The sequence below is a fragment of the Taudactylus pleione genome, unplaced genomic scaffold (assembly GCF_031769625.1).
Source record: "Taudactylus pleione unplaced genomic scaffold, aTauple2 ptg000225l, whole genome shotgun sequence".
Classification (NCBI taxonomy): Eukaryota; Metazoa; Chordata; class Amphibia; order Anura; family Myobatrachidae; genus Taudactylus; species Taudactylus pleione.
This window is the reverse complement of record NW_028284627.1, coordinates 9,671,129-9,696,180: the sequence shown is the minus strand read 5'-3', so window position 1 is coordinate 9,696,180 and position 25,052 is coordinate 9,671,129. Positions and strand designations below refer to the sequence as shown.

The 25,052-nt window shown below is 43.3% G+C and overlaps 2 protein-coding genes across 4 annotated transcripts in view; one reads left to right on the top strand and one right to left on the bottom strand.

Moving 5' to 3' along the window:
- The window catches only part of POLR3B (RNA polymerase III subunit B), a 166,449-nt gene that overhangs the window by 70,902 nt on the left and 70,495 nt on the right, over positions 1–25,052 (top strand). For both annotated transcript variants that reach the window (XM_088478926.1, XM_088478925.1), the window contains exons 17-19: positions 2,959–3,033; positions 4,844–4,942; positions 9,744–9,871. In XM_088478926.1, the coding sequence (XP_088335052.1) occupies positions 2,959–3,033; positions 4,844–4,942; positions 9,744–9,871 (302 nt within the window). The remainder of the gene's footprint in view (positions 1–2,958; positions 3,034–4,843; positions 4,943–9,743; positions 9,872–25,052) is intronic.
- The window catches only part of LOC148517249 (uncharacterized), a 270,769-nt gene continuing 261,893 nt past the window's right edge, over positions 16,177–25,052 (bottom strand). For both annotated transcript variants that reach the window (XM_088478932.1, XM_088478933.1), the window contains exons 4-6: positions 24,713–24,794; positions 23,554–23,657; positions 16,177–16,248 (exon numbers count right to left, since the gene is read on the bottom strand). In XM_088478932.1, the coding sequence (XP_088335058.1) occupies positions 23,569–23,657; positions 24,713–24,794 (171 nt within the window). In that variant the 3' untranslated portion in view covers positions 16,177–16,248; positions 23,554–23,568. The remainder of the gene's footprint in view (positions 16,249–23,553; positions 23,658–24,712; positions 24,795–25,052) is intronic.

Here is a 25,052-nt window from a genome sequence, read left to right as displayed (position 1 = left end):
ATGTCGCAATGCGATGCGACTAGTACGCACCAGGAGACTGTGCTGATTAATGTTATATGCCACACTTGTATATCTTTGTGCATCAGAGTCCGTATATGAAGCACAACAGAACTTGGAATAAAAAAAGCTGCCGCCGCTACATGGAATGCAGAGGTCCATTGAAGGAAAAACACACCTAGATATAGGTGTGCATTCCTCTAATACATTGGTTCTCAGTACTCTGTCCTCAGGACCCTGAACAGGTCAAGTTTTCCAGGTCACCCAGCAGGTGCACAGGTGTATTCACTACTCACTGACACATTTTCAAAGATCCACAGGTGAAGCTAATTATTCCACTTGTGAATCTGTGAGGAGACCTGGAAATATGAACTGTTTGGCGTCTTGAGTTTGAGAACCTGTGCTTTAGTACAGAGGTTCCCAATTTCCACCATTACAGTCTAGGTTTTAAGGCAGAGGTTCCCAAACTCCGGTCCTCAAGACACCTTAACAGTTCATGTTTTAAGGATATCCATGCTTGACCATAGATGACTTAATGAGTACCTCAGTCAATTTGATCTAACCATATGGACAAAGCATGGATATCCTTAAAACCTGGACTGTAATAGTGAAGTTTGGGAAACTCTGCTTTAACACTTCAGTATTTCTAAATCTGGTTACACACAGGGCAATCCTATGGATGCTAATGACGAGAACCATGCGTGAATTATGTGCCCACTCTTGTGTTCCATTCTTGAATGAGAACCTGCCGCTACCAAATCAGTGATGGCATGAAATGGTGGTAGCAGTTCTATCCTAACTGTGTTCACCAGCATGCCTGATAATGATCTGATTGTATTACTTATGGCCATCATTGTCTTTGATCGACTCTGGCAGCATAAGCACGTACCATGATTCTATTTTGTTAAATTTGCTTTTATAAATAATTGCCCATCGATGGTTGAATATAATGGCTGGTTAACTGATCTTTTAGTGGCAAACTGGAAACACCTTACAGAAGGTGGTTTATTGGGAGGCAGCTAATCGAGAATGTTTGTGTATAAAATATATTATTACTATGTCTTACAAAATGACCTAATTGGTTAGTCATTGGCTCCCTCCTGGAAGAAACTAGTCCATATTTTACCATGAAAGATCATTAAGCTAAATAGAGCTGTCCCATATGAAAAGAGCCAGGTATAGGCTGTCGGCCAAAATTACCCAAACTATTCATGTTAGCGTCTTGTTGTGGATAATATGGCTATCTCTCTGCTGCCAATATGGCAAGACTCAAAACGCAATAATGAATGCTTGCTAAACCCTGACGTAGCAGTCCCTTGGGTTTGCTATAGACAGAGCTGTTCCCCTCACACAAAGGGGCAGTGGCAGGACGAGCGTGAGACTAGGACCTGCCAATCTGTAGGCGATCTTCACATCCATGTGGTCTTCATGTTGCTGTTGCCAGGATTAAAGTCTCTAATGCACTGATAGTTTTGTTCTGAGCATTTGGAGCTAAAGAGCGAATTCCTTAGCGACATGTTCCAATTGCTCAGAAATGTATCTTTTTCTTTTCTTATGGCGTGTAAACCGAATTAGATCTATAAATGTACACTTGCAAAAATATATTGTTTCCTTAGACGGAGCTTAACAGAAAATGGAGAATAAGGTGTAGTTTTTAGGCAATAATATGGGAAGCAATCACCTTTATTAATAAATTAAGCAGGGCTCTGGCTCTGTGAGATGTTTAATGAGGTGCTTGCATGTGCTTCTAATGGGTATAGTAGATGGTTTTTAAGGGTATTTGTGTGTGTGTATATATATATATATATATATATATATATATATATACACACACACAAATACCCTTAATATATATATATCACAGTTTTTATTTTTTCTGTATTGGTGCTAAGCACACAAACTTCTGGGCGTGCCAGACTCTCACCCTACTGACTTGTGACCAGTATATGAACAGTTTGCAGCTTATTTGTAGTAGTAATCCGAGGCCACGAGATGATGCAGAGTGCTAAAAGGGGTCCTCTGGCCGGTGCAGAGTATTAAAAGGGGCCTACCGGCCAGTGCAGAGTGCTAAAAAAGGTCCGCAGGCTGGTACAGAGTCATACAAGTGTGCCACGTGCCAGTACAAAGTCCTAAAGGGGGGCCAAAGGCAGAATGCTAGAAGTTGGGGTCACGTGCTTGCACAGGGTACTAAAAGGAAAGCCATGGTTGGTATAATATGCTGCTTATTTGAGTAGTACATTGATTACCTCCCAATATTATTATTATAATTTATTTATATGGCGCCACAAGTGTTCCGCAGAGCCTTACACAGTATGTTAATTGCTATGCACCTTAACAAAAATAGTAAATTGTAATTTTTTTAGTTATTTAATACAAAATAATCAGCCCATTAATTAAAGGTTGGGACCGGGGGTATTTTTGGGTATCTGAATATTCCGTATTTTGGAATAATTAAATATCTTGGAGATGGGATCCAAATCTAAACACAGAAAGCATTTATGTGATATATATACACCTTATACACACAGCCTGCAGCTCATTTTATACAATATTTTCAATAATTTTGTGGCTCAAGCAGTTTGTGTACATACATGAAATTCATTCATGTTTCATATATACCTTATACACACAGCCTAAAGGTGATTTTATACAATAATTTTAATAATTTTGTGCCTTAAGCAAAGTTTGTGTACATTGAACCAACAAAGCAATGGTTTCACTATATTAGATGAGCAAAACATTTTTCGTATTTGGATATGGGAGACTCAACCTGTATTGATTCTAGAGCCTAATCTTTGGATACTTTTGTACAGGTCTGATTTATGTATAGAATAATGTAACTTTGTGTATTCTATCAGTATATTTAAATTTGATCATTACACCAGATCTTCAAAGCAACTAGCATCATAGAATTGCTTGAAATGTATATGTGTAACTTACATTAGTGTATCTGTGTTGCAGGCCCTATATCATTGTCAAAAATCAGAAGCCTGCAGTTACCAACAAGCATATCCAGGAACTCTCTCAAGGATACAGGTACGTGCTGAAATAAGTAGAATATTATGAATGTACCATAAGTTCTATTATCATTGAAATAACTTTTACACTTGATGACAACTCTAAAAATGTCAAAGTAGACCCTTGAGGCTTCATGTTTTTATTGTCCCTCATCAGCCTATGGCACTAAATAGGTCTTGTCTGTCTGCCCTGTACAATTGGCTACAAACCCTTTCCCAGATAATGGAGCCCATCATTCATTGCTCTGGCAGGATGGAGTCTATCAACGTGTTGCTCTTTCAGGATGCAGTTCATGAGTTGCTCTTGTAGAATGGAGCCCATCATGGGTTGCTCTTGTATGTTGGAGCCCATCATCGGTTGCTCTGGTAGGATGGAGCCGATCATGGGTTGCTCTGGTAGGATGGAGCCCATCATGGGTTGCTCTGGTAGGATGGAGCCCATCATGGGTTGCTCTGGTAGGATGGAGCCCATCATGGGTTGCTCTGGTAGGATGGAGCCCATCATGGGTTGCTCTGGTAGGATGGAGCCCATCATGGGTTGCTCTGGTAGGATGGAGCCCATCATGGGTTGCTCTGGTAGGATGGAGCCCATCATGGGTTGCTCTGGTAGGATGGAGCCCATCATGGGTTGCTCTGGTAGGATGGAGCCCATCATGGGTTGCTCTGCTAGGATGGAGCCCATCATGGGTTGCTCTGGTAGGATGGAGCCCATCATGGGTTGCTCTGCTAGGATGGAGCCCATCATGGGTTGCTTTGGTAGGATGGAGCCCATCATGGGTTTCTCTGGCATAATGGATCTTATCATGGGTTTCTCTAGTAGAATAAATCCCCTTGTGTGCAGGATGACTCCCCTCGTGCTCAAAGTGCATCCCATTGAATAGACAAAAGTGGAGAAGTTGCCCATAACAACCAATCGGCTTGTAACTGACAGTTTATAGACCTTGCCAGATAAATGATTGGTAGAAGACATCTCCTCCTAAATGTGGTATATTTTAAATGTGCTTCTGTGCATGTTGCATTTTGCCAATTCAATGAGATGAACTTAGAGCACAAGTTAATGCAGCGATAGGCAAACCTGTGGCACTCCATCTGCTATGGATCTACACATCTCAGCATGCCCTAACAACAAAACTGTGGCAGGGCATGCTGGCATGTATAGTTCCACCGCATTTAGTATGAATGTATGAGAAATAGGATGTGCCATGTTCATTTTAAACTGTTAATATTTTTTTAAAATATGTAGCATAGAATAGCATTATTGTATCTTATTTAGCTTATTTGTTTATGCACTTTTAAGTTTTAATGCATACATTGCACAATTAAAGCTGCTGGCTGTAAATGAACCCTGAAATAGTAAATTATATGGATTGGTATGTTTTTGACCGGCACTATACCTTCCTGTATTTATTACCTGATCTAAATAGCTATTGTGATAGTTCATTTGTGATCTTCATTGCGGATTTTGTGTTGTTGCTTATATCCTTTCACTGTTGTTTCCTAGATTGTTTTTTTTTTTTTTTTATCATTGCTAATGAAAATAGTAATTAAAGTGTATTAAAAATAAAAACTAAAGTAAGGGATAATACTTGAATTTCCCTCTATGGACTACTATTTGTGTCAAAAGAAAGCAAATCTGTAATAAGGAGAAGCGGTTTTAGAATAAGACTGCTCTCCTGGGAAATGTGCCTGACTTGTGAGGAGAGCGCGAGCCTGTCTGGCAGAAGATGTAAGCAGGTGACTGTTCCTGGGAGACGGTGCACAGAGTGTAGGGTTTATGCGCAGCTTTAATGACATAACCCAGTTCTCATTATTTCACTGACCATTCGCAGGAGCTTTGAGGATTTTCTCCATGAAAGTCTGGTGGAGTATTTAGACGTCAATGAAGAAAATGATTGTACTATATCGCTTTATGAACACATGATAACCAAGTAAGTTTACAGTTTTATGTCTACAATAAATATGACAATCTTACCATGTTTTCATGGTATCTTTTCCATTCATCACAATATCCAAACTGTTAAACTATGTAATCCTCAGTTAAAGTAAATTCAATTGAACTGTTTTTTAAACTACTTAGAACCCCATATAATGAAAATGCTAAAACACTATGGGGGAAATGAATTGTACCTTCTAAAAAATGGAGACCTTTTCCCAAAGCAACCAATCCGCTTCTAGCTAGCATTTATTAAGTACATTCTCTAAAATGAAAGTTAGAAGCTGATTGGTTGCTATGGGCAACTCCTCCACTGGGAAATGTATTAAACCTTCTAAAGAGTGGACAAGTGGAGAAGTTGCCCATAGCAGCCAATCCGCTTCTACCCATCATTTTAGAGCATGTCCTTGATAAATGCTAGCTACAAGCTGATTGATTGCTATGAGCAACTTCTCCACTTGTCTACTTCTCCACCATTTAGAAGGGTTGATACATCTCCCTAACTTAGCAGTTAGTTAGAAGTACAGCTCTCAGGGGGCATTAAAGCACCAGCTTAAATTCACTCCCCACAGTTGTGGACCAAGTCTCTGCTTGCTGGTTTAAAAAATAAATTATATTAATGACTTCAGATGTCATAGGATGCATTCCTGTTGTATGCTGAGATGACCTTCAGGAAGACGGTAATGCACTCCTGCCTTCTAAGAACAATCTGTTACCTCCTTAACTCATTGGCTTTTGAACTTCACCATTACTGTCTATCCGGGGGTTGTTTGATAAAAAGCAATCATTTACCAATAAATATTTTTCTTCTTTCTCCATAGGGGACACAGGCTTTACACTTTATAGGTTGGTGAGCTGGAGTCCGGGCACCACATAGTTAAACTTGTTGAACAAAGCCCAGGCTCCCCCCTCCCCCTATACCCCGCCCCCAGCCACAGGCACATCAGTTTTATATTGGTGCCAGCGAAGAGAAACACTGATAAGCTGACAGCTCGAGTTTTATTTTTTATGTTTTTGTTTTTACTTTTTTGGAGTTAACAGGGCTAGGCGTCCAGGAGGATGCCCACACTGCTGCTCCATCACCCCAGTGACGGTAGCCGCGGCGCTGGCGAATAGGTCAGTTTCAGCGGCCAGAGCTTTGGAAAGAGCAGGGAGCCGCAAACCGAGGCCAGTGCAGCAGGGGACAGGTAAGTTGGCATGATCGCGGCTTCTCACCGTTGGTCTGGGAGACACCGGCGGTGCTGCAGTGGGCACCTAGGTCCTCTTCACATCCCCACTAGACCACCAGGGCAGCGGGGTGCCGCAGTATTGGTGGCAATTTGCCCTGGGGTCCATGCCAGAAGGGGGAGGAATGAGCTTTTGTCTCACGTGGAGCATATCCCTGAAGCGGCTTCTTATCTTCGGGAAGCAGCTATAAACATAGGTATATTAACTTGCAAGGTTTCGGCCTCTTCGGTGTCAGCTAGAAGAGCTCTCTATCTTCATTCCTGGCGGGCGGATTCTGACTCTAAGAAGTCCCTTGAAGCTCTCCCCTTTTTGGGGGATGTTCTCTTTGGTCCGGAACTAGATAACATAGTGGCGGCATCTAAGACAGTCTTTCTCCCTTCTGGGGCAGCCCCTAGGTCGAGATCTTCTCATTTTCGCTCTTTTCGTCTGCAGGGTAAGGCCAAAGGTTTGTCGTTCTCCAGGTCTCAGGGATCCTCTGCTAAAGGTTGTAAACCAGCAACCCTGGTCTACCAGGTGACTGGCTGCTAAGCGGTTTACAAATCTCTTTGTCGGGCTTTGCCTCTTCTCCAAAGTCGTCCGGTCCAAGGCGAAGGCTGTCGTCTACATAAACGATCAGGGCGGCACTCGCAGTCGCATTCTTCTGCGGGCGGAAAGGCATCTTCCATCCCTGTCGGCGGTCTACATTCCCGGAGTGGAAAATTGGGAAGCGGACTTCTTAAGTCGTCAGGACGTCCATTCAGGCGAATGGGCCCTACATCAAGATCTTCGACATGATGGCATCATGTTCCCATCCCAAGTTCCAAGGTAATGCTCACGCACCAGAGATCTGGGAGCCTTTCTTGTGGATGCTTTGGCGGTTCAGTGGACCTTCCCGCTCCTGTACATTTTCCCTCCAATCTCTCTGATTCTGATCCTCCGCAAATTGAAGTTAGAGGCTGGCATGGTGATTCTAGTGGCTCCTGTTTGGCTGCGAAGGGCATGTTACACGGATCTTCAGGGTCTCTCCATTGACGCTCATCTGCGTCTTCCACAGCGGCCAGATCTTCTGTCTCAGGGCTTTCATATGGATCTGGCCCGTCTCCTTTTGACGGGGTGGCTCATGAGACATTCGTCTTGAGAGCTAAGGGGTTCTTCAGGTCAGTCATTAACTCTATGCTCAATGCCCGTAAGCCCTCTTCAGCTAGAGTTTACCATCGGGTTTGGAGGGCTTATTTTGATTGATGTTCGGCCAGAAATTTTAACCCGAGGTCATTCCGACTCTCTTGGGTTCTCTCCTTTTTTGCAGGTAGGGCTGGATTTGGGCCTCCTCCTTGCTTCACTAAAAGTGTAGGTTTCAGCCCTTTCTGTTCTCTTTCAAAAACAGATTGCGCTTTTGCCTGATGTTTGGACCTTTCTTCAGGTAGTCCTCCACGTACAACCTCCATTTCGTCTTCCGGTGGCTCCTTGGAATTAGTCTTTTGGTTCTTATGGCTCTTCAGTCTTCGCCATTTGAACCTTTAGACACAGTGGACATTCGCTGGCTTACTGGAAAACTGTCTTCCTTCTTGCCATAGCTTCTGCCAGGCGAGTGTCTGACTTGAGCGCTTTATCCGGTCACTCTCCGTTCCTAAGTTTTCACCAGGACAGAGCTGTCCTACGAACACGTCTTTGCTACCTTCCTATGGTTGTTTCCAGGTTCCACATCAATCAAGAGATTATGGTTCCTTCTTTCATTGTTTTGGACTCTTCGCCGGAGGAGGCCTTTTTGAATGTCGCGCGGCCCTCCAGATTTATGTGGACAGGACAAAAGACCTTCGTAGGACAGATGCTCTTTGTCCTGTATGACTTTCACAAACGTGGTTGCCCGGCTAATAAGCAGTCACTGGCCAGATGGATCCGTTTGACTATTCGCCGCGCTTATGCTGCGGCGGCACTTATAGCACCGTCTGTGGTGATGGCTCATTCAACCCAGTCGGTGGGAACTTCGTGGGCAGTGCGACGTGGTGCTTCTGATGAGCAGCTGTGTAAGGCGGCCACGTGGTCTTCGGCCATTACGCTTCTTAAGTTCTATTCCTTTGACACCTTCGCCTGCCCTGATATGTGTTTTGGGTGAAGAGTTCACAGCACAGCCCAGGAGCTCCCTTAGGGGATTAGCTTTGGGATGTCCCAGCGTAAAGCCTGTGTCCCCTATGGAGGAAGAAGAAGAAAAGGAGATTTATGTGATTACCTGTTAAATCCTTTACTCCGATTCCATAGGGGACACAGGGCTCCCACCCTGACGCACCTGGCTTGCAGGGCTTTGCTCTGCTCCTTGATCTCCTGTTCACATCTCCTGTGTGTTTGGAACTGAGTGCGTTCCGGTCTTCCTTCTCCTTCTTGCTTTAGGCTTGTCAACTTAACTGAAGTGCCTGTAGCTGGGGGCAGGTTATAGGGGGAGGGGGGAGGGGGGGGGTCTGGGCTGTGTTCAAAAAGTTTAACTATGTGGTGCCCAGACTCCAACTAACCAACCTATACCCAGCGTAAAGCCTGTGTCCCCTATGGAATCAAAGAAAAGGATTTAACAGGTAAGCACATAAATCTCCTTTTTTCACTCCTGGCTAGATAGGTCACATCCTGCTGCCTTTTCTACCCTGGTCAGCCCTTACAGGTAAGCAGAATTTGGGCCCAGCGCTAGAACGTCCCAGCACTGTGCCCAAATTCCCCTTACCTTTATGGGGCTAACTAGGGTACAGGCTACAAGATGTGTACGCTATGAGCGGTCAGCATGGGCAGCTGGTTGGCCTTGCACAGGAGGTTAGTGGATGATGCCTTCCTGTGTGGCACCTCTGATTGGCCCACAAGGGGATGGGGAGGAGACTGCAGTCTTCACTGCTTTTCTCTCTCAATGAGACCCATTACTCCACCCACAACAATTTTTGGAGAAGAGAAACGTAAACATTCTTTCCTCCTGAATTGCTTTATCCATACTACTATATAGGGAAGCGATATTTACAGTAATCTGGGACACCGCTGGAGAAATTGGAGATTTCTCCACAGTAACCATTTCTCTGAATGGATAAAAGCAGTGTAAAGCCCTGTTTATCACAGGAGGAGAGTGATAGAGGACTTACACTGCTACATGATTAGAGTCCATTATCTGCATACATGTAGATCATAATAATTTGTGTCCGTCATAAGCTCACTCCTCATGATGTCATTTGTCACCTTCTAAACAGTGACTGACTGTTCAAACACTTTGCTGAATTGTTACAACTTATTTTGGAGTAACTTTGTAATACTCAATATTGTGAATATTATACTATATTGTGAATACATGTAATTTTGAACTAGGCCAAGAGAAGACATGAAATGACAAAAAAAAAAAAATGAGGGGTATATTTTCCATCTAGACCACTACTATAGATAGGGACACAATCACTTTCAGCAAAGAAAGCATAAGCGTTTAGTTGACTTCTTAAAACAACAGCATCTGGTGCATAAATTGCTTCGAGATAGTATTGGTGGCTTTGTGTGACATTTATTCTCATTTTAGTGAGAATGTTCATTCTACTTGATTTATTGTTAATATTGAATTATTTTTTTTTTTTAAGGCAAACTACGCATTTGGAGATCGAGCCATTTACGTTGCTTGGTGTTTGCGCTGGGCTCATTCCATACCCACACCATAACCAGTCCCCGAGAAACACTTACCAGTGTGCTATGGGTAAACAAGCTATGGGTAAGACTAATCATCAGTACCCTTCTTCCCTGTTGTATATCTAATGAAAGGAGCACTAAACTAGAATTACATGTTGTACTAAATAAATAAATAAAATATGTATGTACAGGTTGTCAGAGCTGACTCATTGCCAGCAGTTAGGCTGGGTACACATTAGACAATATATCATCCGATATACTGATTTGAGGTGGATCGGAACGATATAGTGGGCACATCGTCTAATGTGTACCTGCTATTTTGCCCGCTCACGCATGTCGTCAGTGACGTTGTGTGATTGGCTGTACTGCACGGCCAATCACATGATATCGCATGTGGTGCAGTGCATATTAATGTTCCGTCTTTCATTAAATCTTCTAGTAGGTATTGCCAATCTTGCATGGTCCAGGGTGAAGGGTAATCGCCCCGACCATTGGCAAGATTGCCAATTCGTTTAATATGTACCGGACCTTACAGTAGACAATCAAAACCGAGTTATCAGCGCACCTCTATCTGTTGCAAGGAAAAGTCTGCGGTATTGGTTCTTGCAAGGTGCCACACTGGACTCCGGCACTTAGTACAAGTTATTGGTGATGGGTACAATCAGTATTTGGGTGTTTTTAACTGTTCTACTACTCTATTTACTTTTCTTTACTTATTTCTATGAAATACAGTTTGGTGTTAAAAATATAGCTAAAAATAATCTGCTTAAAATGAGCACTTCATGTGCTTTGTGGGGGTTTCGTAGTGCTCCGAAGTGCACCGGTCACCTGCTATTCTTTTTATTTATTATTTGTCTTCAATACTAAAAGTGAAGTTAGTATTATCCAATGCTGTTGATATTGGATTTCAGAACAATATACATTCCTTTCATATACAAAATTCTGTTTAGACATTCTGGCCTAATTTTAGGTCACGATCCCTATTATCTCATGTTATCAACGAAATGCAAACATCTGCCCACTCTTATTACTTGCTATTGTATCTCTGAAAGCTTTCCTGTAATGTCCTTTAGTGAGCTTCAACCCAGGAAGTCTGGTGTGCATAGGAAAGAAACATTTCCCCCAGTAGACACAATATATGTACAGTATATAAACTCATGATTATATTAGTGCCTGTTTCTCATATGTGAAATGAGGCTTTAGAATTGTGCAGTAAACTATAGAGATTGCTTATAACCTGCCTTGAAATAGTATGAGTTTTGTTGTAATACCTGAAATGAAACAAATGTCTGATTATACAGAATTCTGACTGTAATAAAAAAAGAGCCAGTCACTCCTGATTGTGCCTTTCTGTCCTGTAAAACGTTTATTTTCTTACCCCACACAGTGAGAGTGGATCAGTGTGTACAGAAAGCCAATTCAGCACGGCACAATCCTTTTGTTGCCTTCCCCTGTGAATGAGGTGTTTCTCTCCTCTCTCTCTCCCCTTTTTTGTCTGGAGTGTCATTTGCAATTCATTGTCTCTGCTTTCTGAGGTTGGTGTATTCAGCTGCTCTGACCCCCAGGTCCTGCACATTTAGCTCCTTGGATACAATACGCTGACGTTACTGCTGATGGTCCGGACACAAAGGCTGCTAGATATCTTAAGCAATAATAAAAAAAGGGCCTTTGTTTCTCTGGGTTATTACAAAACACCTGACTAAAGAATAAGGAGGCAGATAAAACCTTCATTGAAAATAAAATTGGCACCAGACATGCACTGTTTATGAATATATCATAAAGATTTGAATACAGAACAGAGCTGGTACTTTTTTTTTTTTTTTTGGCTTTTAGGAACCAAAGTTTTACTAAAGTTGCTCTCTCTAAGTTGCGGATGAGTGAAAACATTAAGGGCCTGATTCAGAGCCGCTCTTAAGCGGCCGCTCGTTCGCTCCGAGCGATGTTTGCCCAACTGCGCATGCGTACGGATCGTTATACGCATGCGCGAACCAGTCAGTGTGGTTGAAATTCATGTGCTCGCAAAATAGCGAATGCCTGATAATTTGAGTGCAAGAGTAGGCGTATGTGGGTGGTAACAGGGGAAGGTGCTTGAAAACGGGGAGTGGAGATCCGAACGCAGGTGTGCTTAAAGGTCAAAACGGGCGTTTTATGGGTGTGCATAATTAAAACAGCAGCGTCATTGACCATGTCACTGGGTTATTTTATAGTCAGAACTGCTCGCAAAATTGTGGTAGCAAAAACCAACCCCAAGAATAGCGAGCAGTTCATACCCTGGTCGATGTACTCGATTAATCTAATAAATAGCGACATGACGTAGGATGCGATCGGCCAGGGGCGTAGTTATCCAAAAAACGACCGCAAGTTTTGTTCGCTCGTTCAGACCTAGAGGCGTGAACAGACCGCAAAGAGCGAACGGTTGATTTGAATAGCCACGCCTATTTTATGGACGGGCGAGCGCTAATTGCGTCCGGCTCTGAATCAGGTCCTAAGTCAGAATGTTGTGTATTCCTGCAATAAGCTGTGTTTTAAATGCATAAGTAGGTTTAACCCCTTCAAGAGTGGACCCATTTTATTTATTATGAACCTATAATATATATATATATATATATATATATATATATATATATATATATATAATTTTATTATTATTCTAATTTTCATAGCTCTGAAATATTACCACTGTTGCTGAAGCAAGTTTGTGTGGTACTTTCCTTTAGTATTAGTCTCTTTATTTTTTTTATTGTTTTTATATTTTATTCTACAGCAATGTATAGGAGAAAGAAAGTAAAAAAGAATCACTTTTCCAGGATTCGCACGATTAGTTACCTGCAGCTATTGATGGTGATACCATGTATGTGTGTATGTATTGGGTCCAGGAATTATGTATATCTTTCAGTTTCCAACACTTTGGGGGAGATGTATCAAGCTTTCTAAAGAGTGGAGAACCAAAACATAAAATGATAGGTAGCAGCTGATTGGTTGCTAATAGCAACTTCCTCACTACACTCTTTTGATACATCTCCCCTTTTATTCCCCTTTGGTGGTGTGCCACTAATGTACACACATTCTTAGGGGTGGAAATATGGGAGGTAGAGCAAAGGTTGGGCAGACATTGTGAGTGGCAACAACTTAATTCTCTTCCCCATTCACACATTCACTACGAGTATCACACACAAAGTAATGACGCAGCCTAGGCTTGGGGAAGGAAGTTTATATACTGTAACTTTTTAACAAAAGCTTTGTTTTCTGTAATAATTTACTAGTTAGACACCGTTTGGAGGAAAAGAGAGGTCTGGACAAAAGGTCGACAAGAAAAATGTAGACATTCACAAATGTCCACATATTCATAATGTCGACAGTACATTTTTATGTTTTTGTTAGGATTAAAGTCTGCAAAAAAAAAAAGTATGTCAACATAATGAACATGTTGACATTTGTGAATGTCAACATATTGCTTGTTGGCATACTGTCCATGTCGATAGTCTGACTGTCAACATTCTGGTATCGACATTTCAGACCACACCCCAGGGAGTTATACTTTCCACGGTCCCCACTCGAGGATTGATATGTACACTGTAACCAAATACTTTTCGTCTTATTACCATAAAAATAACTTTTTTCTGTATATATTGTAAGACTTCAGGGACTTTTGTTGGTGGTTATACCAACGTTTTGTTGCCAGTAGACTGCCCATCTTCCCCACATGCAGATGGAGATGTACTAAGCACTGTAAAGTGAGAAACTCCTAACTGTCATGTTACGGGCTGTGTTTGAAAAATTACAGTTAGGAGCTGATTGGTTGTCAGTTTATTACTCACCAATTTATCACTTTCCAGAGCTTAGTACATCTGCTCTACAGTATGTGACAAGGCTCTATAGAAATGGGCTTATATCTTCAGGCAACTAGTTTATACATGTGCACATGCCGCAACTTCTGTAAAATACACAACTTTATCTCTATCTGTGCATACGGGCACTGAGCGAGATCTAACACAGAGCAGGGAAGAGAATAACATCCTCAGACTTCTCCTCCTGTGCCGCCCCTGTGTGTGCAATCAGTCCTGTTACGCCATTAACACTGCTGATCTCCTGGGACCTTATGCAGAGTTGAAAGCTAATTGGCCGTAGATGCTCCTGAATTGTGTGCGTGGATATAATCGTGTGCATTTACCCGTATGCAGAGCTGTGCGCATCTTTGCCCTCATCTGTGCGCTTGATTTACTACTGATCAGCGCTCACTTGCACCAGCCTATGCTGGAGGCAAAAGATAAGTCTGGAAACAGGTGCAATTACACTGCATACCGCACATTTCCGTCCACATGTTCTCACTGAACATTGCCTACGTCTGAACGCCCCTATTACAACCCAGTTGCACCTCCTCAGTCGCAAGTGTAGATGCGTCTGAAAGGCGTACGACTCTGCATCGCCTCTACTGGCGTAGGCTCTGTTTTGGAGCATGACCAGGGGAGAAATACGCGTTATGCGCTCCTCAACCAGGATTACGTTCAATTCCACATAAGGCCCAATATGAGTGTCTGTAATTCTTCATTTCGCCTATAAAAAAGGAACAGATGAGAGAGAGACTTAGGACGGTCATGTCCATATGGCCTTATGCAGTTATTAGTAGTATATTTTGTGTATCCTTTCAGCTGGACAAGTTAGATGTTGAAATTTTACAAAAGCCGGGTACACACTATACTACAATTATCGGGCTGATCAGCCGATAATTGTATGCTGGGCCCGATAATTGTATAGTGTGCATGAAGGAGCGATGTCCGATAAATGGTCAGATCGGGAGGTCGGCATCTGATGTGCCGTTCATGCGATCCCTTTCCCAACTTCCGGATCCCATTAAAGGCCTCTAAGGACAGCACCCACTGAGCCAAACATTGTTCAGTGTTTACAGGTGCATTCCAGTCCAATATTCGGTCACAGCATTTATATGATCTGTGGAATTTATCTGCTAGTGTTTACCCGGCTTTACTTCACCATAGCTGGTTTGTATGTCTTTTTTTATTTTATCTTACTGTAAAATATTTAGCCCAGTCAATTCTTCCTCTCTGTATTGAACATTTTGTGTTTGTAGTTCCAAGTAAAAGCTTATGGAAAAGAAAATATTAGTAATTCCTCTTTTTAGTTTTACAGATAACTTTATCATTCTGTGTCTGTATGTATTGCAGAAACAGAATGTTGTTCCTTTACTCTTAAGGACAAAGTGCCTGATGTCTGTGATATTTTATAGTTTGAATATCGCCTGTATAATACTTTTAGTCAATTTATAGAGTCATAAACCGTTTTGGGAGGATTTAGAGTATAACAATACAGAACCTCTGGCATATTATGACCTGAAACCTAATCTAAAATGATCTAAAAATCTGTGGTTGGTTAATTACATCAGTATGCCTGAGTTTGGCATTATTCTGCTACAGGCCTGGCATTCACCTCTAAACTATTCCAAATATGGAATTCATTTATTTTTTCTGTATCGTGTGCTTTTGTGTAGATGTATATAGCAAGTGGTACTGTGTACTATTGCCCTGGTGATGATGTTTTACAGTTATAGAACAAAATTAAAATATTTAAATAAATAACAATAAGGAACTTATTTTATTTTCTCAACAAGTATCATTTCATATGACACTAGAAGCAAAAATAACTTTTTTGCACTTACAGGTACATTGGCAGTTAGTGATTCATCTCAGTTAAAGGAACCTCAATAAACTTTTAGGGATATATTTACTAAAGTGCGGGTTCTTAGAAGCGTAGATGCTGCCCATAGCAACCAATCAGATTCTACTTATCATTTATCTAGCAAATTCTAGAAGATAATAACTCAGTGGTTCCCAAACTGAATGCCGTGGCACCCTCAGGGCACTTGCAGGGGTACCTCGTGTTGGTGGTCAAACACCAAATATTGGGTTACCTGTACCTATGAGCGCAATTTACTTCATTTAATTTTTGCTGAATTTCTCAATAGGAAACTTTTGGCCCCGGGGTGCCTTGGAAAAATGCTGATAACGCTAGGGCGCTGTGATTCGGAAAAGTTTGGCAAACCACTGTAATAGCTAGATCTGGTTGCTATGGGTAACATCTCCACTTTTAAAAACCCGCACTTTAATAGATATACCCCTTATAATCAGCACCATGCAGTTTAATGTCCCTGAATTGGTCTACCAATAAACAAAATGCACAGGAGACACCTCAATGAGTTATTTTGTAGTATGGAATTAACTGTAAAGTTAAACAACATTTTGTGGTGTACAAAAATGTTTTTAAACCATTCTATAGTCCTACATCAGAACATACAATTTCCACCACCCTGACCGTGCATCCTAATTACTGTTAATGAAGTAAGCCCAGAAGGTTAAACAGCAGGTGTTACTGGTGGCTGGCTGTGCGGTTCGGTGCAGGGAGCATGGCACCCACTTCTGCCTGCGTACTCTAATGGGCGGGCCGACTCTGAAAACACATCAAAACCATTGTCAGATATAGTAGCATGGGGCCATGTGTGTGTGTGCGCAATTTAGAATGACAAAAGTTCTTGATCTTACCCAATATTAGCCCTTAAGTAATAATTAGAACCTTCTCATAAAAGCATGGCAGTAATGAAGAGGGGTTTACTTAGAATTACACTGTTACCTTATGAGCAGGTTTGTAAGTGAAATGACACAACATTTTTTTTTTTTGTTGATCATGAATGGCCAGTATGCACAGTTTGCTATCGACCCCCCCCCTGATTATTCAGCAAGTGGACACTTGGTCCTATGACCATTTCATGGAACCAAACATCTGACGTGCAACATTGATCACGTTGAGGGGCTGGGTACAAATCCACCTCGATGCAGGAGATCTACTGACCCCACTAGGGTTTTATATTTAAGGGTTTGAGAAAAAAAAAATCAGAATCCCAAGGTTGGGTAGGGAACCTCTCTATACTTTTTTTTTTTTTTCTAAATGCCCCTCAACACGCCTGCAGCTGACGCGTTTTGTATTTTGAGCAGGCAGAACACTGGCATTATCTGCAGATTTAAGTTTCATTTTCCTGCACACGTATTCCAATACCTTCTCCATGTTTCTTCTTATAACCCTGTTTATGCCCCCTTGTCAGTCAGTACTTGGACTGTCACAATTTAGGTGGTGGGTTTTATATTGCTCCTGCATATTCTTCTGTGTTCGGCTTTTGACTTCACACCATGCAGATCTACTTTCATATACAGCTCTTTTCATTTATTATAAGGTTATCGCGTTTTTAGCATGATTCTGCTGCCAGTTACATATGTACTCCTCTGTTTCCCTACTGCTATAGCCGGGGACCTACGGAGAGTATAAAACAGGGATAATGGCATAAGGCATGTGACTCTAATCTTAAATATCAAAATAATTTATAATAACGAATTGTGCATCAACTGGCCAATATAATCTCAAATCATCTAATTCTACAAGGCTTCGGCTTGCCATACAGAATGCTTTCCTAAAATGTTTTTTTTTCACAATGGTACCTGGCAATCACCCCCAAACTTTTCAAATGTACGAACCTGGCATTGTATTTAGTTTAAGCTTATATTTTTGTTTAGTTCTTTAGTCGCACTTTTTCTTTACAGCTGACACTTGTGCCACCCGTGTTCTTCACAGCTGACACTTGTGCCACCCGTGTTCTTCACAGCTGACACTTGTGCCACCCGTGTTCTTCACAGCTGACACTTGTGCTACCCGTGTTCTTCACAGCTGACACTTGTGCTACCCGTGTTCTTCACAGCTGACGCTTGTTCGTACCCGTGTTCTTCACAGCTGACGCTTGTGCGTACCCGTGTTCTTCACAGCTGACGCTTGTACGTACCCGTGTTCTTCACAGCTGACGCTTGTGCTACCCGTGTTCTTCACAGCTGACGCTTGTACGTACCCGTGTTCTTCACAGCTGACGCTTGTGCTACCCGTGTTCTTCACAGCTGACGCTTGTGCTACCCGTGTTCTTCACAGCTGACGCTTGTGCTACCCGTGTTCTTCACAGCTGACGCTTGTGCCACCCGTGTTCTTCACAGCTGACGCTTGTTCGTACCCGTGTTCTTCACAGCTGACGCTTGTACGTACCCGTGTTCTTCACAGCTGACGCTTGTGCGTACCCGTGTTCTTCACAGCTGACGCTTGTGCGTACCCGTGTTCTTCACAGCTGACGCTTGTGCGTACCCGTGTTCTTCACAGCTGACGCTTGTGCGTACCCGTGTTCTTCACAGCTGACGCTTGTGCGTACTCGTGTTCTTCACAGCTGACGCTTGTGCGTACTCGTGTTCTTCACAGCTGACGCTTGTGCATACTCGTGTTCTTCACAGCTGACGCTTGTGCGTACCCGTGTTCTTCACAGCTGATTTTCACCCATATTACTAGACAGCATCATAAAAACATTACAAAAAGAGCTGCTGACTGAAGTTGCAATAAATGCAGTATGTATTTATTGCATGTATGGGAGTGGGAGAATGGGGCTGGGGGGAGAATGGGGCTGGGAGAATAAGGCTGACACGCTGGGGCTGGGGGGGAGAATTGAGGCTGACACGCTGGGGGGGGAGAATTGAGGCTGACACGCTGGGGCTGGACGGACAGGATTTAATGACTGGGGGGGGCAGTGAGGGGTGGTGAAAAAATGTTGAGGTGCCAGGAATGGATGGGGGGGGCCAAAGTATATTCTTGCACCTGGGCCCACCACTCTCTAGTTCCGCCAGTGCCTCCACCTCAACTTTTGGAGTAACACAGTCCACTGAAAAGAAGGAAATTGTACCTCTCATATATTAGCCAATGCTGGGGCCGCAGGTGCCTGGATGTGGCTCCGGTATATAAGTGTTGCCCGGCGGTGCTGTGCTGTCGCTGTTTGTGGTGCCCGCACAGCGGGTCCCTGCTTTAGGTGGCCGTTTCGCATTATGCTTCCTCAGTGTGTTGCCACATCCAGGCACCTGCGGCCCCAGCATTAGCCAATATACAGTAAGAGAGGTACAATTTCCTTCTTTTCAGTGGACTGTGTGTTACTCCAAAAGTCAACTCTGGATTGCTATGAGGTATATGCTTTCACGTTATAACAGTTTATTTTTGAATCTGAAAGGAATTGATATCTATATAATACAATTGCTGGGCAACGTATTATTCAGTAGAACTGTACAACATATTACTGTATAGATATTTAAGAAACCACTATATAATACATCTGATGACTGTCTGCTGCGCTAAGCTTGAAGCATCAATGCTTCTGGTTTGATAATTAAAATATTCCCGTTGCTTTTCCTTACAGGGGCATTTGTGCTCCTCGTTTGAATCACACTGCTATACAAAGAGCATTTGTGCTCCTTAATTTAGTTATATTGTTTTTACTCTTACATGTTCATTTTTTCAAACACATATTATGAATAATTAGTAATAAAAGTATAGTTTTATATAAATACGCTATTTATCAACGAGTGCACCCAAAAAGAGAGTTTCTTTTTCTCATATTCTGTCCTGTTCCATTTTTACTCTCGGGGTGCACTCCCACACATGTGACATGGGTGAATGATATTCACCATTTGATTCATACCGATCAGTGGATAACCAATAACCATATGATTTAAGTAGAATTACCACCTTATTATTTTTGTCTTACCAGTGCTCAGGTTTTTTTGCCCAATTTTTCCCCTCCCCCCACTCTTTCCCTTGTGTTATCTAAGCAAGTCACCTGTAGGTGGACCTTGCAACACTACAATACCCATCTTAGAAATATAAAAAGTTTAATCCACTAAAGTGTGAACAAGATATAAACCACGCTGTTTTATTTTATTTGTTTATTACTTGTTCATGCTTTCTGAGTATGGAGGTGTGACTATCCTCCCTTTATCAGCCACTTTAGAACAACAACCCTGTGTAGCGCCCGAATATAGAACTACTTGTTAGTTTACACCTTGCCGAATCCACTAAAGTGCTACTTATGGTGCTGCCTGTGTCTATGGGCCTGATTCAGAGATGGGCACGGTTATTATATCTGCTGAGTCTTTGGACCCAGCAGCAATGCTTACATATGCTAATGCTGCAAATGGTTTCTGATGACGACGCCTACTGCCAGCATCACAGATCTGAGTGCTGCGTCCGAAGACGCAGCATCAGATCACCATCGGTTGCCATGGCCGCAGTCGTACCCCATCTGAGTAAGCCTCAACGTACTCAGAATGGGCAACGGAACTGCTTAGCCGGGGCCAGGAAATCTACTTTGAAAGTCGCAGACCCTGGCCCCAGCACACCTACAAAATGGCCCCTGTCACCGCCCCTAAACGGCTGCAACATGTCAGTTATGATGCGGCTTTGGGGACACTGCGAGCGATCTTGCGGGACCCGTTCTGTAAATGCGCAGAATCGGTCTAGCGCATGCACAGGCCACTCGCCATCCTAGATGGACGTAAACCATCGGGTTTGTGTACATTTCTGAATCAGACCCTTTAAACGAAGTCTACTTATACTTCAGAAATGAATGTAGGAGCACCTATTAGCTATACCTTCTGTATGATGGCCATGATGAGAAGGTTACTGGATTTCTATAAAGCGGAAATACCATAATAAAATGAGGTGTGTTTTTCCAAATAAATCACTGTCCGGCTATAAGAAGAATTTTGATATTTACCATGTGTCATTGGTTTTGTTTCTACAGACTAGTATTAATGAGTAACAGTTCCTCAGAATTTCCACAGTGTTATATGAATACCATCAGTGTTCTCCCCAGAAATTTTTTCCAGCCGAGTGGCATCCAAAAGTAGCCGGGTGGGGGCCTTCGCAATTATGCACGCGCCGGGAAAAGGGGTGTCTCCCTTACCAATCCAGCCCGACATGTCTCAGGCTGCTCCCCCACTGGCTCTCAGTCAAAAGTGCCCATTATGCAGTGCCCCCTGTATTTGTGCCCTTTATACAGTGCCCCCGTAATTTTCCCCTTTATGCATTGCCCCCTGTAGTTTAGCTTTGCCCTTATGCATTGCCCCCTGGCTGAAGTAGTACCCCTATGTAGTGCCCGCAGACTGATCATTTATGTAGTGCCCCCAGGTTTAAATAGTGCCCCCAGACTTGCCCCTTATGCAGTGCCCCCGGGTTTAAAGTGTCCCTAATGCAGTGCCCCCAGGCTGGCCCCTTTATGCAGTGCCCCCAGGCTGGCCCCTTTATGCAGTGCCCCCAGGCTGGCCCCTTTATGCAGTGCCCCCAGGCTGGCCCCTTTATGCAGTGCCCCCAGGCTGGCCCCTTTATGCAGTGCCCCCAGGCTGGCCCCTTTATGCAGTGCCCCCAGGCTGGCCCCTTTATGCAGTGCCCCCAGGCTGGCCCCTTTATGCAGTGCCCCCAGGCTGGCCCCTTTATGCAGTGCCCCCAGGCTGGCCCCTTTATGCAGTGCCCCCAGGCTGGCCCCTTTATGCAGTGCCCCCAGGCTGGCCCCTTTATGCAGTGCCCCCAGGCTGGCCCCTTTATGCAGTGCCCCCAGGCTTAAAGTGTCCCTTATGAGGTGCCCCCAGGCTTAAAGTGTCCCTTATGAGGTGCCCCCAGACTAGTCCTGGTCCCAGCCCCAGCACAGCACTTACCTTTACTTGCTTGCCACTCCCACGTGCTGACTGGATGTAACTAGATCCAGTCAGCACGTGGTGCGCTATTGGATCTAACTAGATCCAGTAGGCATGCGGGGCAGGCTCCTCACATCGTGGGTGACGTTATGACATCACCCGCGCAGTGCATCACTGGGAACGCTGGCCTCTGAAGCGATCGGAGGCTTCTTTAGCCTCCGGTCATTTCAGAAGCCAGCGTTCCACAGCAGAAGGTGAAGCGCGGAGGTGGAGGGTGACCGGGCATGCGGCAGGGGAAAGTGCCGGGCGGTAGGCTGTTTTTGCTATGCGCCCGCAGAAAACAGCCTGGGGAGAACACTGTAGTATTGTCTCTGCTGCTATATACTACTGCTATATGGTATTGTCTCTGCTGCTATATACTACTAGCATATGGTATTTTCTCGGCTGCCCTATATACTAGCATATGGTATTGCTGCGCTGCTATATACTAGCAATATGGGATTGTCTCTGCTGCTTTATATACTAGCATATGGTATTGTATGTGCTGCGCTATATACTAGCATATGGTATTGTCTCTGCTGCTATATACTACTAGCATGTGGTATTGTCTGTGCTGCAATATATACTACTAGCATATGGTATTTTCTCGGCTGCCCTAGATACTAGCATATGGTATTGTCTCTGCTGCTATATATTCTAGCATATGGTATTGTCTCTGCTGCTATATATTCTAGCATATGGTATTGTCTCTGCTGCGCTATATACTAGCATATGGTATTGTCTCTGCTGCCCTAGATACTAGCATATGGTATTGTCTCTGCTGCCCTAGATACTAGCATATGGTATTGTCTCTGCTGCTATATATTCTAGCATATGGTATTGTCTCTGCTGCTATATACTACTAGCATGTGGTATTGTCTGTGCTGCAATATATACTACTAGCATATGGTATTTTCTCGGCTGCCCTAGATACTAGCATATGGTATTGTCTCTGCTGCTATATATTCTAGCATATGGTATTGTCTCTGCTGCTATATATTCTAGCATATGGTATTGTCTCTGCTGCGCTATATACTAGCATATGGTATTGTCTCTGCTGCCCTAGATACTAGCATATGGTATTGTCTCTGCTGCTATATATTCTAGCATATGGTATTGTCTCTGCTGCGCTATATACTAGCATATCGTATTGTCTCTGCTGCTATATATACTAGCATATGGTATTTTCTCGGCTGCCCTATATACTAGCATATGGTATTGCTGCGCTGCTATATACTAGCATATGGTATTGTCTCTGCTGCGCTATATACTAATATATGGTATTGTCTCTGCTGCGCTTTATACTAGCATATCGTATTCTCTCTGCTGCGCTATATACTAGCATATCGTATTGTCTCTGCTGCGCTTTATACTAGCATATCGTATTCTCTCTGCTGCGCTTTATACTAGCATATCGTATTGTCTCTGCTGTGCTATATAGACTAGCATATGGTATTGTCTCTGCTGCTATATATACTAGCATTTGGTATTGTCTCTGCTGCTATAATATTAGACTAGCATACGTTCACTGTCTCTGCTGTGATATATACTTTATGCTAATACGGCTACAAAGCCCTTCCCTGGTGTGCTGCAGTGTGTCCAAATGTACAAGGACTGAGACGCCCACTTTGAGCATCAGATGTGGCTATCATGCTTGATGTGTCCTTAGTCGCACCATTGGACGCACCCTCGATTTTCTGCCAGCCCTATGGCAGGTGCAGATTATCCATCTGAATAGGGCCTCCTATCAGCGTCTCTGTATGCAACCACTGTCAGTGACATGCCAGTGACGCTCCCATTCTAGCACCCTGCACCTGTCACAATCAGTGTAGTTCCTCCTTCCTGCCTGGGGTGTCGCTCTCTGCTCTTGTGCTTCTAGCAAGCTCTGGTCTGTATTTCAGCATTTTGTTGCATTAACTGAGTGTGCTAGAAGCACCAGAGCAGAGAGCATAACCCCAGGCAGCAAAGAGGAACTGCACGGGTTGTGACAGGTGCAGGGTACTAGAGTGAAAGCTTCCATTTAATGCAACATCTCCCTGCTGTTACCTCCCAGTCACCGCCCATCCCCATCATTCCCTATGCCTGAGCAAAAGCAACCTGAAATTTATCACTCACAACCACATTGTAATATTATTTTCCTTTTGATACATTGCATGGAAATTATTATGATGGAACCTACATTTCTGGCAAACTTCTATATGACGTTAAAGAAGTCAGGTAGGGGAAAAGTCACACTGCAGTAGATGTTCGCCCTTTTGAGCTCTAGCACGTTGATGTCTTCAACTGAGAGGAATAAAAAGAAACATTGCTACAGTCACTCGCTACTCTTTCAATAATACAGTTCTTCCTAGATTTTGGTAACAGTGTAAGGCCATTCCCTTGCCACAAGCAGTCCTTTAAGCTTGAACAAATTATATTTCAGTGCTTGATCCTTTTTCCTCTAGACCAGAGGTTCCCAAACACAGTCCTCAAGGCACCCCAACAGTTCAGGTTTTAGAGACAGCCATGGTTGAGCGCAGGTGGTTAAATCAAATTGACTGAGGTACTAATTAAGTAACCTGTGGTCAATCATGGATATCATTAAAACCTGGACTGTTAGGGTGCCTTGAGGATTGAGTTTTGGGAACATCTGCTTTAGACTATTGGAGTAAGCGCCTCATCCCCCATGTTTCTGATGTTTGGTTATTGTGGGTCTGTTAGATGTACAGTCTTCAATTCTCAGCATCCTCCAGTACTTTTCCGGGGCTACTACTACACTGGCCTTACAGCCTTCTGTCCTTCATTATAGTCCCAGGCCCAAATGTAATAGTCCGCGTGTTGAAAGCCCCATCTCGATTCTGCTGAAATGTAATTGCTGCAGCGCTGGCGGTGAGTCTCCTCCCATCCAGTGCCGCACCAGCGAGATGACTGTACTGCCGTGCTAGTGAGCATACACAAACTCTGTTTGCACCACTGTGTAGAGTGCTGCAGGATGTCACTGCATGGACGTGCTCCTTACCTGAGATCTGTGGTTACCCCTGCCACAGCTACTACTGTTACCACTGTTACCCGGTGCCTACTGCTGTTATCCCTGTGCTGTTACCAAATAAGCCCACCATCCTGGTTAAGAACATCTGTGTGGACGAACATACATTTCACTGAAACTTATCGTAATCAAACAGGTTCTACAAGTAGGTTATGCTATTAGGAATCTCACGTGCTTGTCTAGGGTGCAGGTGAAATGCAAACTCATAAAAATGGTTCTTGTCCTAAGCTTATTCCCGCCAATATTAATATCCCACTGAAATGCATCTTTCCGATAGAGTTCTGTAAAATGAGATTATACAAGTGTAACATACTGACGTGGACATTCCACAGGGACCTGACAGTCCTCCACTGTGCATTCATCACACCGAAACAGACGTGCAGCTTTTTGAAGCCCTGAAAAGAAAAAAAGGGAAAGTTCTTGTTGTCACCAATAATGTTGCAGAGAAATCAGTGAATATGCTGATTGTGCTATTACTATGAGTGCAATGCCTCACACTCCCTCTTCTTCTGGGCAACCCAAGAGATTTTTAGGTCTGAGATTTTTCTTCAACATTTTTGCAAATTACAGACAGACATAACCTCCAACAGCGCTGCTCTTAGTGTATAGTTCAGTTTTCTGTGGCCAAGATGAGCGTTCCATGCCAGGATTGG